This window comes from Salvelinus sp. IW2-2015, linkage group LG33 (genome assembly GCF_002910315.2).
Source record: "Salvelinus sp. IW2-2015 linkage group LG33, ASM291031v2, whole genome shotgun sequence".
NCBI classification, from domain to species: Eukaryota; Metazoa; Chordata; class Actinopteri; order Salmoniformes; family Salmonidae; genus Salvelinus; species Salvelinus sp. IW2-2015.
The window spans coordinates 9,500,200-9,520,236 of NC_036872.1; the positions used below are offsets into that span (position 1 = coordinate 9,500,200).

General features: G+C 40.6%; 1 protein-coding gene across 11 annotated transcripts in view; it reads left to right on the forward strand.

Annotated features, from left to right (window-relative positions):
* Positions 1–3,843: 3,843 nt before the first annotated feature.
* The window catches only part of LOC111957921 (transient receptor potential cation channel subfamily M member 6), a 91,598-nt gene continuing 75,404 nt past the window's right edge, over positions 3,844–20,037 (forward strand). For 5 of the 11 annotated variants that reach the window (XR_011474688.1, XR_011474689.1, XM_070436937.1 and 2 more), the window contains exons 1-3: positions 6,827–7,607; positions 8,574–8,620; positions 8,755–8,892. Coding sequence is in view for 9 of the 11 variants with exons in the window: in XM_070436937.1 (XP_070293038.1) it covers positions 7,511–7,607; positions 8,574–8,620; positions 8,755–8,892 (282 nt within the window). In the remaining 2 variants the exon portion in view is untranslated. The other 6 variants (XM_023979022.2, XM_070436939.1, XM_070436940.1 and 3 more) reach the window with 5 other exon arrangements.

The window sequence follows — 20,037 nt, forward strand, 5'->3', positions numbered from 1 at the left end:
ACATAAATAAGGTGCCACAGTTGACGTCAGAGCAAAAACCAAGCCATGAGGTTGAAGGAATTGTCTGTAGAGCTCCTAGACAGGATTGTGTCGAAGGCACAGATGGTGGTCACTCTGACAGAGCTCCAGAGATCCTCTGGAGATGGTTGTCCTTCTGGAAGGTTCTCCCATCTCTGCAGCGCTCCACCAATCAGGCCTTTATGGTACAGTGGCCAGACAGAAGCCACTCAGTAAAAGGCACACGACAGCCTGCTTGGAGTTTGCCAAAAGGCACCCAAAGGACTCTCAGACCATGAGAAACAAGATTCTCTGGTCTGATGAAACCAAGATTGAACACTGGCCTGAATGCCAAGAGTCTGGAGGAAACCTGGCAACATCCCTATGGTGAAGCATGGTGGTGGCAGCATCATGCTGTGGGGATGTTTTTCAGTGGAAGGGACTGGGAGACTAGTCAGGATTGAGGAAAAGACGAACGGCGCAAAGTAAAGAGATCCTTGATGAAAACCTGGTCCAGAGCTTCCAACAGGACAACGATCCTAAGCACCCAGCCAAGACAATGCAAGAGTAGCTTCGGGACAAGTCTCTGAATGTCCTTGAGTGATGAGCTTTGTGGGCACTATGGTGTTGAACTCTGAGCTCTAGTCAATGAACAGCATTCTCACAATGATGTTCCTTTTGTCCAGGTGGGAAAGGGCAGTGTGGTCTAGGGTAACCGTGAGGATGCTGTTGATGTGAGCCCTGACCAGCCTTTCAAAGCACTTCATGGCTACCGACGTGAGTGCTACGGGGCGGTAATCATTTAGGCAGGTTACCTTCACTTCCTTGGGCACAGGGACTATGGTGGTCTGCTTGAAACATGTAGGTATTACAGACTCGGTCAGGGAGAGGTTGAAAACGTCAGTGAAGACACTTGCCAGTTTGTCCGTGCATGCTTTGAGTACACGTCCTGGTAAACCGTCTGGCCCTGTGGCTTTGTGACCTGTTTAAAGGTATTGCTCACATTGGCTACTGAGAGCTTTATCACACAGTCGTCCAGAACAGCTGGTGCTCTCATGCATGCTTCGGTGTTGCTTGCCTCGAAGCTAGCATAAAAGGCATTTACAGTGGTTGCTCCACTAAAAGTTTTGCGATTATGCTGCGGGACTTCGTCATTTGTTGTTTAGTACGGTACCCTGCGTCACTACTTCCTTGCTCCAGACCAGCGCAAGGCGGAGTTAGAGCACTGATTATGCTTTTGGGTCCCAAGGTGCTACTGTGTCTCTGAAAATGAATGGGCGACATAAACCTAAATAGAAACTGATAATTGTGCATGACTTCAGAATTACTTACTAAAACTGTTGTTACACAAGGTTTTTATTCTAAGAGAAACTTAGACTACAAATAGGGTGTGGAAATGTTCGGATTATTTTGCTCTTACTGTAGTACTGTAGCCTACTCCCAACCAGTCACGTTGTACAGCACCTTAGTGGCGCAGCGGTCTAAGACACTGCATCGCAGTGCAAGCTGTGTTGCTACAGATGCTGGTTCAATAGCTGTGCCGGCCCTGACTGGGAGATCCATGAGATGACTGTAGGGTATGGTTTCTCTCCCTCTTAAAACAGAAATAAATAATTCTAAATAATAAACTGTCTTTATTTACAAATTAGCAACAATTTCTCACCCCATGTTTGAAAAACCATTAAAGACAGAGTTAATGAGTACTTGAGGTCACCGAGAAAGTCTGGACATGGCCTGCTCTCCCTTATGTAAGGAATTAGGCGCTTTCCCATGTTTACTACAGTATGTACTGTAGGCTATGTTTACTTGTCAGACTGCACAGTAGCCTAATAAACAAATGGCTTATATCTTCAAAATGCTTTAAATGCTTTATTATCTAAATGTAAAAGCATATACTGTCCAGTACTGTATTTCTTCATCAGCATCTCTATGCTTTCGTTAATAAAAAAATGATAAAATACTCATTCAAAATGCAGGTGTTTATTTAGTTATGGATCCATAATGAATTACTATTGGAATAAATATCACTGAATTACAGAAATATTGGAACAAAGTTGTCTAATGAAGGTAAACAAATTGTTGCTTACTGGAAAATACTCTTTCAAACACACACGGTCACGTTGTACAGCACCATTATGGCTATTAGCAGGTAGCTGGAGAGTGGACTTGCCTAGGAGGAGGGTAGGGGGAGAATTCTATTGTTAAATGTATTTCTGAGTTAAGTTGGCTGTATCACAACCGGAAGTGATTGGTTGCAATTTCAGTTTAATCCACCAGAAAAGATAAAACAAATAATACAACAAAAAGTATTAGTATTATTATGTGTCACATCTGACTGTGATTGGGAGTCCCATAGGGCGGCGCACAATTGGCCCAGCATTTCTCTCCCTCTAAAAACAGAAATAAATGTTTTGGCCTTTACAAATATTAGTGTGGTCTTTATTCAGATTACAATCGCTCACTCTAGTTTTTTTGAAAATGAAGTAACCTCCAAAATATTGTTATATATTATCAAGTTGATGGCACAGTCATATAGCCCGGCACTTACATAAACCTGAGTGACTCACTCATTCATAGCTTTGGATCAAAATAAATAAGTACCAACATTCTTTCTGATAGTCTTTAATAAAGAAATGTTTTGGTTATCCTGACCTGGACACCATGTACAGTATTATAATAGCCCTCCCGATAGGCGCAGTGGTCTAAGGCACTGCAACGCAGTGCAAAATGTGTTGCTACAGATGCAGGTTTGATACCCATGCCAGCCGCCACCGGCAGACTCATATGTAATTATTTGCGATTGATATACTGTAGGCCTGAGTGAGACATGAGTCTCACTAGTGTTGAGTAATGTGGTGTAGGTCTTATTTATTTTAAGAGCATATTGAAGTTAGAAGCAATAGCCTACCCGCTGTGGTCAACTATTTTAGCACTGTTTCGCGCTGCTCTGAGACAAGCATGGGGACTGGTCTTGATAAATCAATTTTATTTTTATTTTCACTGAATCTCCATTTGGGTATTGGTTAGACTACAATTATACAATTAGGGTGTGGAAATGTTATGCTCTTAGTGTTATGCTCCTACTCCCGACCGACATTGTACAGCGCCATATTTTCCATTCCATCCTAACGTAAACCTTGAGTGTTTTTTCATTTTCTTGGAATAGAAACACCATAATATTAATCAAATGAATTAAGCAACATTTCTTAAAATCAGTCCCATATACTATGCTCTTACAAAAAAAGGTTTTAAATTCTCTAGTGCAGCCACTATTGAAGGCTATCAAATGCTTCTCAAAGATGCCCTCTAGTGGTCAAACTAGCACTAACTAGCTTTAATGGTTACAATGGCTGACACTTAAATAACGTTTCATTGAATTCTGCGGCACCATGCAAGCTATGCTGCAGTATGCTGCAACTTTTAAAGGACGAACCACTGTAGCTTGTCTGGTAGGCTCGCGTCACTGGGCAGCTCGCGTCTGGGTTTCCCTTTGTAGTCCGTAATAGTTTTCAAGCCCTGCCACATCCAACGAGCGTCAGAGCCGGTGTAGTAGCATCCAATCTTAATCCTGTATTAACGCTTTGCTTGTTTGATGGTTCGTCTGAGGGCATAGAGGGATTTCTTATAAGCATCCGGATTAGTGTCCTGCTCCTCGAAAGCAGCAGCTCTAACCTTTAGCTCGATGTGGTTGTTGCCTGTAATTCATGGCTTATGTTTGGGATATGTACATACAGTCACTGTGGGGACGACGTCGTCGATGCACTTATTGATGAAGCCGATGACTGAGAAGTATACTCCTCAATGCCATTGGATGAATCCCGGAACATATTCCAGTCTGTGCTAGCAAAACAGTTATGTAGCGTAGCATCCTTGTCATCTGACCACTTCCGTATTGAGCGAGTCACTGTTATTGACAAATAGACACACACCCCCACCCCTCGTCTTACCAGACATAGCTTCTCTGTTTTGCCGGTGCATGGGACATCCTGCCAGCTCTAAATCATCCGTGTCGTCGTTCAGCCACGACTCAGTGTAACATAAGATATTATAGTTTTTTATGTCCCGTTGGTAGGATAATCTTGATCATATGTCATCGATTTTATTTTCCAATGATTGCATTTTGGCCATTAGAACGGAAGGCAGTGGGGGTTTACTCGCTCGTCTACAAATTCTCAGAAGGCAGCCTGACCTCCGCCCCCTTTTTCTCCGTCTTTTCTTCATGCAAATTGTGGGGATTTGGGCCTGTTCCCGAGAAAGCAGTATATCATTTGCGTCAAACTTGTTAAAGGAAAAAGCTTCTTCCAGTTCGAGGTGAGTAATCGCTGTTCTGATGTCCAGAAGTTATTTTCGGTCATAAGAGACGGTAGCAGCAACATTATGTACAAAATAAGTAAAAAAATATCATAGTTGGTTAGGAGCACGTAAAAAGTCAGCCATCCTCTCCGGCGCCATTCTCTGATACACAATGAGTAACGATAACTTGGCTATATGCACGGGGTACTAGTACAAAGTTGATGTGCAGGGGTACGAGGTAATTGAGGTAGATATGTACATATACTGTAGGTCGGGATAAAGTGACTAGGCAACGGGATAGATAATAAACAATAACATTAGCGTATGTGATGAGTCAAGAGTTAGTGCAAAAAGGGTCAATGCCAATATTCCGGGTAGCTATTGGTTAACTATTTAACTAACTATTTAGCAGCCTTATTGCTTGGGGGGTAGAAGCTGTTTCTGGGTCCTGTTGGTTCCAGACATGGTGCATCGCAGTGATGTAAAGTCCTGAAGTAAAAATACTTCAAAGTACTACTTAAGTATTTTTGGGCGGTATCGGTACTTTACGATTTATATTTTTGACAACTTTTACTTCACTTCAGTACATTCCTAAAAAAAATTATGTACTTTTTACTCCATACATTTTCCCTGACACCCAAAAGTACTCATTACATTTTGAATGTTTAGCAGGACAGGAAAATTGTCACTTTTACCTTAGAAAATGACTCAAGTATCTTTACTTTTACTCAAGTATGACAATTGGGTGCTTTTTCCACCACTGGTGTATCGGTACTGCTTGCCGTGCGGTAGCAGAGAGAACAGTCAATGACTTGGGTGGCTGGAGTCTGACAATTTTTAGGGTCTTCCTCTGACACCGCCTGGAATAGAGATCCTGCATGGCAGGCAGCTCGGCTCCAGTGATTTACTGGGCCAGGGTTCCTGTCGAGAAGCACAGTTTCTACTGCTCCTACAGTTTTGCTTCGGTACTGTAGTTTAACTGACACACGGCCCACAAAGTCAATTACTATCGACGGCCACATAGAGCAGTCAAATTTGAAAATTCCTAATAAGACACTTTAATCATCACCTTTGTGCGCAAATCATCCATTTAATTATTCTAATAATTGTCGCTGAGGCCATTTTTTCTCCCATCATTAACATTTTATATTCATCCAATGTCTGTCATGTTTTTGGATGAAGTGAGGACGTCGCCGCTCCCTGTGCACAATGACTGTTAGTGCGCATGTCATGCAACTCGGATATAGATGGTCCATGAATCGGCGAATGCGAACGTAAGTAGATAATCTTGAAAACAACGATCGGACATCTTGGACGCAGTCTCCAGTTCTTATTATACCTCAGTGGTTGAAGCGAGAGGCTAAACTTCTCTGGTGTTTTGGTCCAGTACCTACTACGCTCTAACAGCGTGAAGCAAACCTATGCACATGTGCATATACTCTGTGACTGTGTGAGAGTGAAGTCATCTCGCTCGGAAGGTCACACACAAAGATGGAGTTGATGATGGCAAAGACCTATACACTTTCAACTCATTCCAGTACTGGAGGAGGGACCTACGTCAGGTCCCTTTGTCAGAGCTGGACCTTTTACTTCTGCAGAGTGGGAACCTCTCTGGACCAAATGGAGAACCGACCCCCTGCCAAAGACTTCTCCTCTGATGCCATGGAGTATCTACCCACCATGGAACTCTTACGCAAGAGGTGGCCACAGACACTGCCCATCAGAGCAATCGATGTAAATCTATACAATGTAGACATATGGGTGGTTCTGCTCCCCACCAATGCACACGTACGCCATGGTGACACACTATAAAACAGCTTGGCCTGCTAAACTCAAACTTTCACAATGCCCACCATACACTGGGACTTCTGAGTGGCGCAGAGGTCTAAGGCACTGCAACTCAGTGCTAGAGGTGTCACTACAGACCCTGGTTCGATTCCAGGCTGTATCACAACCGTCCGTGATTGGGAGTCCCATAGGGCGGCGCACAATTGGCCCAGCATCGTCCGGGTTAGGGTTTGACCGGAGTAGGGCGTCATTGTAAACAAAAATGTGTTCTTATTTGACTTGCCTGGTTAAATAAAATAAAATCGCTTATTTATTTATAGCCACTATGCGGCATCAGTTAAAGTATTTTAATATGAGGCACTAAACCCTCTCACAGGGTTGGTTAACTCTTGAGGTCCCTTGTATCTCTACCAACCTTGGTAAATGAGCCTTCAGTTTTAACCCCCCCCCCCACACACACACACACAGGTGAATGCTAATAGCATACCTGACAATATGAACCATGCATAGGTTATGTTCTTTTAAAAAGTCACTCCGCTACCTTTCCCCCCACTGCTACAAAACTTTCCAGAGGGAACACTGACTTTTGCTCATTCCTGTCATGGGCCATAGACCGGTGCCCCGCGGCAAATTATAATCGAATCCGCCCACTTTGTAGGTTACTTATGTCAGGTAAAGGTGTGGACCTACGTCAGGTCCATTTGTGTGCCAATATGAATGCTGCTCCTACAATGGTAAGTTAAAAAATATGTTGTATTTTTATCTTCCCACAAGCAAGGCAGTTCATTAGCAAGTTTCTATGATAGCCCAGTTGTCAAATTATGGAGGCTACAATGCGAAGAGATAATTGGAAAAAAGGTGATGATAGCCAGAAATGTTGAATTAGTATCTAATTAGAGTATCAGTGGTATGAAATGGCAAAATTGTAGCCTAACTGAAATTAGCACTATTTTCCTTTTGAAATTAATTTGGATAAAGTTATGAGTCCTCAAATGATTCTGAATTAGTCTTTACTATCAGATAATAATACAAGTGCTTATTATATAAGTGCACGGAAGTCAAAAAGGTGTGAAAAGTATAATTGTTAAGTAACTCTAAACCTGAAGTCAAAGTTTATATATGCGATTTAAAAGAAAAATAATTGTAACCCAAACGTGGGGTGTGCAAAACAAAAGCTTGAAGTTTGTGTGCTGCATAAATGATGAGCGAAATCGGAGTTGTTGAGATGTCCATAATGAAGGTAAATCTCTTTGGCTGTGTCCGAATGCCCATAATACGTCCTAAATAGTAGCCTGTTTGAGTTTGCGATAAAATTAAGTTTTATAATATGTGAATTTTCCAATATCGAATATGTTTTAAATGCCAGGCTTTTCATTTAGTAGGATTCGCTGCATACTTTTAGGGAATTTCACAGCCACAATGCATTGGAAGAATGGGGCTGCAAGTTTTAATAGCTAGATCTCTTCAAGTAAACAACAAAACAACTTGGAAGATTGTGAATACCGAAGCTTCTGCGGTGGTGCTCAAATGTAAGTAGTTTTTGTTATTAAAAATGATCATGACTATTTCATTGTAGCTACATCTTTGAAAGCAAATTTGCAGCCTGCCGTGCCTTTCGCTTGTAGGATTAGAAGTTAGCTTTAGAACAGTAATGTTAGCTACAGGTTTACTTGCTGTTGAGCAACAACTTCATATTTAACATTAGTCTAGCTAGCTAGTTTCATTGCACATAACCTGTTATGGTGAAAGTAATGGTAAGCTGCTCTTGTGGCACTCTTAGAAAAAAAAAAGAGTTCCAAAACGGTTTTTCGGCTGTCCCCATAGGAAAGCCCTTTTTAGTTCCAGGTAGAACCATTTTTTGTTCCAGGTATATAGATTCCAAAAAGGTTCTACCTGGAACCACAGCCTGGTCTCATAGTAAATGTAAATCCGGGATCAAATTAATAAGATAAATTACGTACCATATGGTTACATAAGACAGATGGTTACTTAAGGAAAAATGTCTAGCAACCCAAAGGTTTGCGAGTTCGAATACCATCATGGAGAACTTTAGCATTTTAGCTAATTAGCAACTTTTCAACTACCTATTCGGATTTACGTACAGAATAATGCAAAATACTCTGAGACCAGGTTGGGAACCAAAAGGGTTCTACCTGGAGCCAAAAAGGGTTATTCAAAGGTTACTCCTATGGGGACAGCCGAATAACCTTTTCATGTTCTAGATGGCACCTTTTTCCCTAAGAGTGTACTGTTTCACCTTGGCACTGCAATTTGATAAAGTATGTGGCAGCCTAGCTACAGAAAGTTCACACAACTCTACTTTGCTCATGTTTTGGTTAATGTTGTACTTGATCTTATGTCTTTTCACGATCTATGTGAAGGAGGTGGAGGGGCAGCTATCACCTGCATGGGTGGAAAAGAAGTGGGAGGACCTTAAGCAAAATACTTACACTTATTGCTGTGCTTGGCTAATAAAGTTCCCCTTTTCTCTGAAGCAACAACACTTTCCCATCTATTTCCTATGCTTCACTGGCACATTCATGTAAGTGTGAAGATATGCATGCTAGAAATGTGCAAGTATTCCAGAGAAATGTACTGCATTCGGCATAATACCTTTTACAGGGATTTACATGTAGTATGTTTGATGCTGAAAGTTATCCTTACCATATTTTTCAGGTGTTGAAAGCTCCCCCCACCGGAGTCAGCACGGAGGGAGGGGAGGCCACAGCCACATCCTGGAAGTGGTATGCGGGGATGGGTGAGGCGCTGCAGGGGCTGCCACTCTATCACCCCACCGGTCATCATATTCCCAAGGTGTAATTTATAAATGTTTTTGGTGAAGTTTTTGGTGAAGTCCTTTAAACTCAAAGTGGATTTCTGTTTTCTCATTGAAAGGTGTTTGTTTGTAATTTAAAAAAAATTGATAACAGTACATCTACTGTTGGTGTGTTTTACTTCCAACATTAAAAAAATGCACTCGCAAATCAGAGCTATCTTGTGTAAGGTGCATGGTAACAATTAAGTTGAAAGAAAAAAGTAACCCGCACACTGCTCTTGCATGTATCACATTTTTTTATGAAGATTTCGCTCTACTAAACAAAATAAACCAATAATAATAACAAGATTACATTTCTGTAGTGCTTTTCATAACTATCTCAAAGCACAAAACGAACTAGTAATGCATCATCATGAGTAGCCTAGCTATAGTTGGCTAGGTCAACCAATACATGCCAAGTCTGAGTGCATGCTGCATCCTCCAAAGATGGAGAGGGGCAGTTGATCATGGCTTGATCAGAGGAAGGTGGTCAGGGCGATGGTTGATGAAGATGGAGTCTGGTGACGATCTTGTGGAGACCCATTTGGCACAGACGTCTATTCCATCTTGGTTCAATGTAAATTCATTGAAATTATGTGGAAACAATGTTGATTCAACCAGTGTGTGCCCAGTGGGGGGCTAGCTACCCTGGGAATCAGCCTGAGTCGTGTAGCCACTGGACATCTCCATCACAATGTATGACACCCACGGGTGATGCCTCAGCAGCTCTGGGCGCCAGGAAGCTTACCACACACACAGTTCAGTTCAGTCGTTACCAGTCGTCCTCATTACGAGCCCTCTGCCTCAGCACTGCATTTCTCTATTGCATTTCCCATTCCTCTCAAGCTTCAGGTGACTTTTCAACATGCATAGGCCTACGGCACACTCAAGTTTACTCCAAATACGTTGTTCCAAATGCTAGCTACATAGCTAACATTTGCACAAAATAACGAAAGGTCAATGGGTGGTATACAGACAATACTTTCGGGTTCATATCTAAAGTTGAATGTGATTGTGCATTTACGACGACAGGGAACTCAGAAAAAACTTTCTCAGACTGAAATTTCCAGGTGACTACCTCATGAAGCTGGTTGAGAGAATGCCAAGAGTGTGCAAAGCTGTCATCAAGGCAAAGGGGGGATACTTTGAAGAATCTCAAATATAAGATATATTTTGATTTGTTTAACACTTTTTTAGTTATTACATGATTCCATATGTGTTTTTTCATAGTTGTGACGTCTTCACTATTATTCTACAATGTAGAAAATGGTCAAATAAAGAAAAACCCTTGAATGAGTAGGTGTGTCCAAACGTGTGACTGGTACTGTACATTCCACTTGAATGGCAAAAGACAGAGAAATAAACAAAGATGAGAAAGAGAGCTGTTCATTAAGACCCTTTGGCTTGATGCAATCTAAGCAGTTGAACTAAAGTGCCTCTCTGTAACAATTTCCTCACAATATTGGGTAACACTTTATTTTAAGGGGTCCTTATTACAGTGTAATTGCACATGTAATTACACTAACAAGTATTGTCATTAATTGTAATAATTCGTAGCTACTCTATTAACAACATGTAACAGGTGGTAATTGCAGTCTGTAATTACAGAGGTTTAACATTGAATGCTTGTTATCATGCTTATTACAAATGTTCAAGTTTCTGATAGCATCCGGACTCAACATTCTTCAGTACAAACCATGTTATAAGTGTTAGCCAATTGAAAACCAACCACCTCTGACACAACTGCTATAAAGGACTCTGGAGTCTGATGCCCAGGCCCAGGTCCAGCTTTTGTTTTAAATGAATGCATGGAAGCGTATAGGGCAAAAATGGGGGGTTTATATAATTTGTGTGTGTTTTAATTGTTTAATTATTTAACAGTGCATTTGACCTGAAAGGCAATAGTAGCTAAGGAGGTCAGGGCTTGAAAATGGGTGATTTATTTTTTATTTTTTATTATTAACCCCTCCACCACCACCCCTCTTCGGAGGACAAAGCTTTTCTGCTACATATATATACATTTTACATAAACATTTTGCATACACATTTGACATACATGGTACTTTTATATAAAGCAGTCACATAACAATAATACATTACCAAACATAAGCTCTGCAATGCCAACCCTTAGCCACTTTCAGCCCATCCCACCTATCACCATAGACCACCCTCGTTTGGTTTCCATGTGCCATATATTTTTCAATTGTGCTGTGATGTTTTACATAAGTTTTTAACTTTTCTAATCATATAGTATCCACAGATTGTGAGCTAAAGATGAATTGTGAGCTAAAGATGAAAACCTTTATTGACTGACTATGGCTTTCCAAATCGCCCAACACTGCTATTTGTAAGGTTAATTTTAAGTGAATGTTGTGATTTTTTAACCATTCCTGAACCTGTGACCAGAAACAAGCTACATAGGGGCAATACCAGAATAAATTATATATTGATTCTGTCTCTTCGCAGGAAAATCTATGGAGCTGAGATTGTTGTATGCCCCATATATATAGCATTCTGTTGGTGGCAAGAATTTTATATAATAATTTAAATTGAAAAACTCTAATTGTTGAATCAAGTGTAGTTTTATGCACCAGTTCATAAACCACATGCCATGGAATTGTTACATCGAAAATCTCTTCCTATTTATTTTGCAACCTGTATGGCACAGCTGTCAACATTTTTGTCCTCAAATGAAACTGGTATATTTTTCTATTTATGCCAGTTCCTTTCAGACAATTTGTATCTTTAACACATGGCAGGCAAACAAGTTCCCTACCTTCTCCCTTTTCCATGTCTCCTCCATTTTTGTGGTAATGCTTTTGGTTGTAAATTTGGATTGAGCAGATATTCCCGTATAGTTTTGATAGCTGCATATGTGACGTCACTCTTCCGTTTCTATTCATAATATCATTCATAAATATAATACAATTTATTTTTTAAATCCATAAAGAATGTTCTTTTATTAATCAGTATATTTGAGTTCAATCATAACATTTGTTGTAATATTTGTTATATCTTCTCTTGAGGATAAAACGGAAATTGTAACCAGCTTTGTATTGCTTGTTTAAGAAAGGGCGATACTTTAAACAAAATGTCATTTTCAATTAGTCGGAAATGAGAAGTTGTAACCTGTATAAAGGCAAAAAGGTAATCTTTGAACAAAGGATGAGCCTTTCTGAATAATCTACTGGAGAACCATTTTGGGTTTAAGTATAACTTATGTATGAGTGAAGCTTTAGTGAGAGGTTTAAAGCTTTAACATTTAATAATTTTAGCCCCCCAAACTCATATTCATTATATAAATAGGCATGTTTAATTTTGTCTGTCTTAAAATTCCAAATAAAATGAAATATTCTTTGCTCATACGATTTAAAAAACGGGTCGTCGGAAGTAGGCAGTGCCATTAGTAAGTAAGTAAGAGTTAAAGAGTTAATCAATGTGATTTTTCCATAAATAGACAGGTATTTACCTCTCCATGGTGGCAGAATCTTATCTATTTTTGCTAACTTTCTATTGAAATTGATTGTTCATTCATATTTTTTGAGATGTGAGTACCAAGTATGTCTAATTCACCATCCACCCATTTTATTGGTAAACTACAAGGTAGTGTAAACACAATTTAACAATCCAATACGTAATATGGTACACTTGTCATAATTAGGTTTTAATCCCGAGAGGCTTGAAAAGTGATCAAGATCTTCAATGAGACTGTACAGGGATCCAGATTGCGGACTTAAGAAAAAACTGGAGTCATCGGCATACATTGACACTTTTGTTTTCATCCCCTGGATTTCTAACCCCTTGATGTTCTTGTTGGATCTAATTTTAATAGCTAGCATTTCAATGGCCATAATAAATAGATATGGAGACAAAGGACAGCCTTGTTTTACTCCTCTTAAAAGCTCAATACTTTTTGGGAAGTAACCATTATTTACTGTTTTACATTTGGGGTTGCTGTACATAACTTTAACCAATTGTGTAAGAGATTCAACAAAATTAAAGTAATCCAGGCATTTATATATAAATTCTAGTCGTACTTTATCAAACGCCTTTTCAAAATCTGCTATGAAGACCAGGCCTGGTATCTTCAATGTTTCATAATGTTCAATTGTTTCAAGTAATTGTCTTATATTATCTCCAATTTTTTGTCCATGTAAAAAACCTGTCTGATCAGGATGGACAATATCTGGTAAAACCTTTTTTATTCTATGTGCTATGCATTTCGCCAGGATTTTCGCATCACCACATTGAAGTGTTAGAGGCCTCCAGTTTTTTTAAATGGACTGGATCTTTATACTTACCACCTGGGTCCTGTTTTAGTAGTAATGAAATCAGACCTACTTGTTGAGTACCTGAAAGTCTACCATTTGTATAGGAGAAATTAAAACATGCTAATAATGGATCTTTGAGAACATCAAAAAAAGGTCTGATATACCTCTACTGGTATACCCTGGTGTTTTTCCAGACTGAAAATATTTTATTGCCTCAAAAGGTTCCTCTTCTGTAAGTTGGCCTTCACACAGTTATTTCTGTAAATTTTTTCATTTTACATTATTATTATTATTAGGAAAGAATTCCTTACAGTTAACATCATTCAGTGTAAATGGAGGAGACTGAAAAGAAAACATATGCTTAAAATATTTAGCTTCCACTTTCAAAATATAAAATGGTGAATCGTTGCTTTGAAAGGCCATGACCAGCCTTTCAAACCAGCCAGCTCTATATTATCCATGTCGTCGTTCAGCCACGACTCAGTGAAACATAAGATATTACAGTTTTTAATGTCCCGCTGGTAGGATAGTCTCGACCGTAGATCCTCGAGATTGTTTTCAAGTGATTGCAAGCTGGCCAACAGAACCGATGGTTATGGCGATTTACTCACTCGCCTACGAATCCTAACAAAGCATCCCAACCTTCTCCCTCGGTTTCTCCACCTTTTTTTCACACAAATGACGGGGATCTGGACCTGTTCTCCCCGGAAAGCAGTATATCCTTCGCGTCGGACTAATTAAAGAGAAAAATGTGTCCAGTTCGAAGTGAGTAATCGCTGTTCTGATGTCCATAAGAGACAGTAGCAGCAACTTTATGTACATAATAAGTTACAAACAATGCGAAAAAAAACTAACAAAATAGTGCTTTGAAAGGCTGGTCATGGCTGACATCAACACCATAATCCAGGAAACCCTAGGCCCCCTCCAATTCGCATACGCCCCAACAGATCCACAGATGGCACAATCTCAATCGCACTCCACACTGCCATTTCCCACCTGGACAAAAGGAACACCTATGTGAGAATGCTGTTCATTGACTACAGCTCAGCGTTCAATACCATAGTGCCCACAAAGCTCATCACTAAGCTAAGGGCCCTGGGACTAAACACCTCCCTCTGCAACTGGATCCTGGACTTCCTGACACATCTGCCACGCTGATCCTCAACACCGGTTCCCCTCAGGGGTACGTGCTTAGTCCCCTCCTGTACTCCCTGTTCACCCACGACTGCATGGCCAAACACGACTCCAACAACATCATTAAGTTTGTTGATGACACAACAGTGGTAGGCGAGGAGGTCAAAGGCCTGTCAGTGTGGTGCCAGGCCAACAAACTCTCCCTCATTGTGAGCAAGACAAAGGAGATGATCGTGGACTATAGGAAAAGGAGGGCCTGTTCAGGCCCCTATTTACATCGACAGGGCTGGAGCGGGTCGAGAGTATAAAGTTCCTTGGTGTCCACATCACCAACAAACTATCATGGTCCAAAAACACCAAGACAGTCGTGGAGAGGGCACGACAACACCTTTTCCCCCTCAGGAGACTTAATCAATTTGGCATGGGTCCCCAGATCCTCAAAACGTTCTACAGCTGCACCCTCGAGAGCATACTGACCGGTTGCATCACTGCCTGGTATGGCAACTGCTCGGTATCTGACCGTAAGGCGCTACAGAGGGTAGTGCGTACGGCCCAATACATCACTGGGGCCAAGCTTCCTGCCGTCCAGGACCTATATTTCCCTGGCGATGTCAGAGGAAGGCCCAAAAAATTGTCAAAGACTCCAGACATAGACTGCTCTCACTGCTACCGCACGACAGCTTCTACCCCCAAGCTATATATTCATAGTCACTTTACCCCTACCTACATGTACAAATTACCTCGACTAACCTGTACCTCCGCACATTTACTCGGTACCGGTGACCCCTATATATAGCCTCGTTATTGTTATGTAATTCCACTGTGTTACTTTTTATTTTATTTTTACTTTATTTTATTTAGTAAATATTTTCCTAACTCTATTTCTTGAACTGCACTGTTGGTTAAGGGCTTGTAAGTAAGCATTTCACGGTAAGGTGAAATGCTTTGTATTTGGCGCATGTAACAAATAACATTTGATTTGATTTGAAATGGTTAACTAACTGATATATCCAGTGGCGACCCGTCATTCAGGGCAGGTGGATGCCTGTTTTGCATGTTATTTTGGCATTAATACATGTCACATATCAGTTTGCAAACAATGTAATAAAAATATTATTTAAAAAATAGTTAATAAAGCTGCATATAAACATGGTCTCCTTTTTGTTTTGTTGAGTAAGGCAGCTCCAAAATGCAGGTGTTTCAGCCTAGCTCAGTGCTTTCTGTGGTGGTGGGGCAGCCAGAGGAAAATACGGAGCGTAGGGGTTGGTAATGTTCTCTAGTCGCGCCGTGATTGGCTCATTGTTCTGTCACTCATGGGGACACTACGTCACCTCCAAATCTAAGGGTAGAGCTCGAAAATTCAAGCCCCTTGGGTGCTGCCATAGTTACATTAGAAGTGCCCATCCAAGAAGGCTCAAGGTCATTGTCCACAAATAAAATGATGTAAAATCACATTATATCTACAGCAGCTTTGATTGGACTGTCAACATCATACAACAAGTTGGAAATTGCAAATTCAAAAATGAGTGGTTTGGAAGGAATCAGTAGCTAACTGCAAGCATTGCAAAGCAATCACTAGCCTGCTATTCAGTGGAGTGGGTGTGTGGTCCGCAGCCTGGATTTAAGGGACTCTTTTCAAAGCTTAAAAGGATAAATATTCAACATTGGCCATGGTGTCAATCCAGCATGACTTCTGCCGAGCTCAAAACAACTGGAAACTCAGAACTGGGAAATCTGATTTCAGTGAGTTGAAGACAACTGGGAACTCTGAAAAAAACAAGCTCTGACTGGGAAAATACTTTGATTTTTTTTTGTTGAAATTAATTATTATTAACAACAAATCACTACAAAAAGTACATGGGGGAGCACAAGTACACTACCGGTCAAAAGTTTTAGAACACCTACTCATTCAAGGGTTTTTCTTTATTTTTACTATTTTCTACATTGTTGAATAATAGTGAAGACATCAACACTATGAAATAACACATATGGAATCATGTAGTAACCAAAAAAGTGTTAAACAAATCTAAATATATTTTATATTTCAGATTCTTCAAATAGCCAGCCTTTGCCTTGATGACAGCTTTTCACACACTTGGCATTCTCTCAACCAGCTTCACCTGGAATGCTTTTCCAACAGTCTTGAAGGAGTTCCCAGATATGCTGAGCACTTGTTGGCTGCTTTTGCTTCACTCACTTTTTTTTTGCCCCACTAAGATGTACATGCTAAAATCGCCACTGGATATATATTAGCTACCTAGTTAACCATTGGTAATCTTATAGACTAGACATATGCCCCTAGCTATAGTTAGTCAATGGTTGCACATCTAACTAGCTGGAACGAAGCAAATGTGTGAATAGTAGACATGTAAATATCCTTTCACTGTTTATAGCCTGTCTCCAACTATTCACCACCATACTCTGAGGAAGAACCAGAACTGCCTGGCTAGGGTGATCAGCCTGATAGGGTGCCGTGGGTGTGTCCAGCAATGGAATGAAACATCCAACCATTGCCTCAACTGACATGCTGAAGGTCCACCACAAACCCACAGGGTTGTGGGGTCCTGTCCAGAAACAACCCTTAGCACATACAACCTAGGCACTTGTAAAGATCTAAGAGGATTGGACAGGTGTAAGCCCAACGGGAGGAACCTCCAATCCTCTCCCCCAATGTGGTTTCAGAGGAGTTGAGTAATGATAAAAACAATGACAGAAGAAGCAAGGATTTGACAGCCAGTAACATTTTTAGACAGTGCCCGAGTGAGACATTTACATGTCTTACTTCGTTCCAGCTAGTTAGATGTGCAACCACTGACTAATCTATAGCTAGGGGCATATCTTTAGTCTAGCAATAGATACGGTTGTTTTGGCTGTATGCCAATCATTGAAAAAGATGATCAATGGTTAACCAGTTAGCTGGGATATATCAGTTAGCTATCCACGTACAGTAGAAGCAGTTCATCAGTAAGTCAATTAACACTTATTTTTGTGGCTAGCTTATAATCTTGAATCTAAAGAAGAAACTGAGAAATGTCACCTTATCTTAACATTAATATAATATAATGGAGTTAGAAGGGTGAACCTCTATTTTGAAGGGACAGGAAGTGTTGGTTGTGCATTTGGCCAATGACATGCATTCCACATTTAACCCCAAGCACATGTGAAAATCGAAATATCAAGTTGTTTTTTGGTTTATTTGCAAAAACGAGATTCTCGTTCGCGATGGCTCTGTTTTAACGCAGAAACTTATTTATCCACACGGACCCATCCTAGAGCTCTGACTTCTCCGATCTTAAATTCATCAACATCACGATTTTTCAAACTTGGTGCAAAACCACGCCCATAAGTAACCTAGCAACATTCAAAGCTGCGCTGATTGGTCAGAGTTTGGACATTCCCTGTGACGAAATGAGACAGAATGAACGATGAACGCTAGAGGGGAATCACAGCGAACAGGGAGTTTGGAGTTTGCTCGTGCCTGCCATGCCACTAACCGTGGGAGATGTGCAGTTTCGCGGCCTCGTTTGAAACTCGCTAAACGAAAGGCAAGCAACAAGTGACTCTATAGATAGTTAACATTACATGATTGTCAGCCACAGTGAATCAATGGAGCTAGCTTTACCAATTCAGCTAGAGCTAGCTATGCAGCATATCTTTTGCCAACTAGCACAAATGTCATGTAGCAAAGTATCTCAATATTCATTTCGTAAACACTTACATAACCACACTAAGCGAATGCTAGAAGACGCACACTACAAGACAGCTTTAGCCCAATCGGCATTGTAACATAGCGATAACAGTTGTTATAATTCACAGTTTACAAAACGACTCGTCTGGTGCTGGTTTTCTTTCCGAATTCCCAGTTGTCTTGAACGCACCAAAAGTAATACGTTTCGGCATACTTTTTACTTAACAGTACGTGCTAAATCGTTTTGTTGATTTCTGGTAGCCTATATCATCAAAATAAGAGCCCCACCTGTTTTGAGCCCCACATTTTTAGCAAAAAATGTAAAGAAAGATATATCATTGTGTCACGCCCTGACCATAGAGAGCTGTTTATTCTCTATGTTGGTTGGGGCTTGACAGTGACTAGGGTGGGTTATCTAGGTGATTAATGATCTATGTTGGCCTGGTATGGTTCCCAATCAGAGGCTGCTGTTTATCGTTGTCTCTGATTGGGGGATCATATTTAGGCAGCCATTTCCCCATTGTGCTTTGTGGGATCTTGTCTATGTTTAGTTGCCTGTCAGCACTATAGCAGCTTCACGTTTCGTTTTGCATTTATTGTTTTCTTTGAGTTTCACTTCATAATAAAGAGGATGGAACCATACCACGCTGCATCTTGGTCCACTCATTATAACGATCATGACACATTGAGTTATTAAAGCTGCATACAAACTTGGTCTCTTTTTTGTTTTCTTGAGTAAGGCAGCTCCAACATGCAGGTGTTTCAGCCTAGCTCAGTGCTTTCTGTGGTGGTGAGGCAAGCAAGCAGAAAATAGGAGCGTTGCGCTGTGATTGGTTCAGTGTTCTGTCACTCATGGGGACACTAGTCACCGCCAAGTTTAAGTCCTTAGTAAGGGTAGACATCGACAATTCAAGCCCTTTGGGTTCTGCCTTAGAGTTACATTAGTAGTGCCCTTCCAAGAAGGCTCAAGGTCATTGGCCACAGATAAAATGACATAAAATACTGATCACGTCAACATCTTATTTTCAAAATCTTAGATAGCAGTCATCATCATGAATCAAGTCAGCAATCTACTGGCAAATCCTTTTTAGTCCTTGTCATATGAATAGAAATAATGAAGAGAAATTATAGATAAAACGTATTGGTGCTCATCGACCATTGGACAGAAACATTACACAACAAGTTGGAAATCGCAAATTCAACAATGAGTGGTTTGGAAGGAATCGTGACAGTGGCTAACTGCAAGCATTGCAGTTATAGCCCCTTATAAACTGCACAGGGGGAGAAGACAGCTAGCTACGTTTTGAAGTATTGCATTTGGATTCAAGTGGGTCGCCAACACCATATGTGTAATGCTAAATGTTTTGGTTAAGGGACAGGGTCGGTCAAAATGTATGCATTTGTTACCGAGAGGAAAATGGGGAAAGGTCATGCTTTTTCAATTTCAGTCGGGGAGGGTTTAGTATATTTTTCTTTAATCCAGGGGACGGTCATGTCATTTGTAATCGATTAAATGTCAGCATTTTAGCATTTACGTATTGGATTCTACTATGTGTAACTTTTGTGTACAACCCTGCTCTCTCTCTCTCTCTCTCTCTCTCTCTCTCTGAGGCTGTCTGGGTGGGCATTTCGCTTTTGGCTTTCCGTTGGCTGTTCGATCAGTCCCTCTTTGTGCTTGGCATATCCAGAAAGTGGGCGTGTAGAGTATCTGGCTAATTAAATAGCGCTTGTAGTGATGATGTAGGGAGCTAGCGCGCAACAGAAATGCTGCATTCAAAACAACTGGGAACTCTGAAATCTCCAACTTCAGTGCATTCAAGACAACTAAGAACTCGGGAAACAAACGAACTCCGACTGGGAAAATAGTTCTGAATGGTAATCCAACTCTGTATTTAAAGTCAGAAACTTGGGCATATTTCTAAAGCTCAGACTTTCCGTCATTATTTGAGCTAGGTTTTTTTCTCTCGAGTTCCCAGTTGTCTTGAAAGCACCAAAAAACTCTTGCGCAATTATGCGAGACCACAGCTTGTGAAATCTAATTTAAGGGTTTC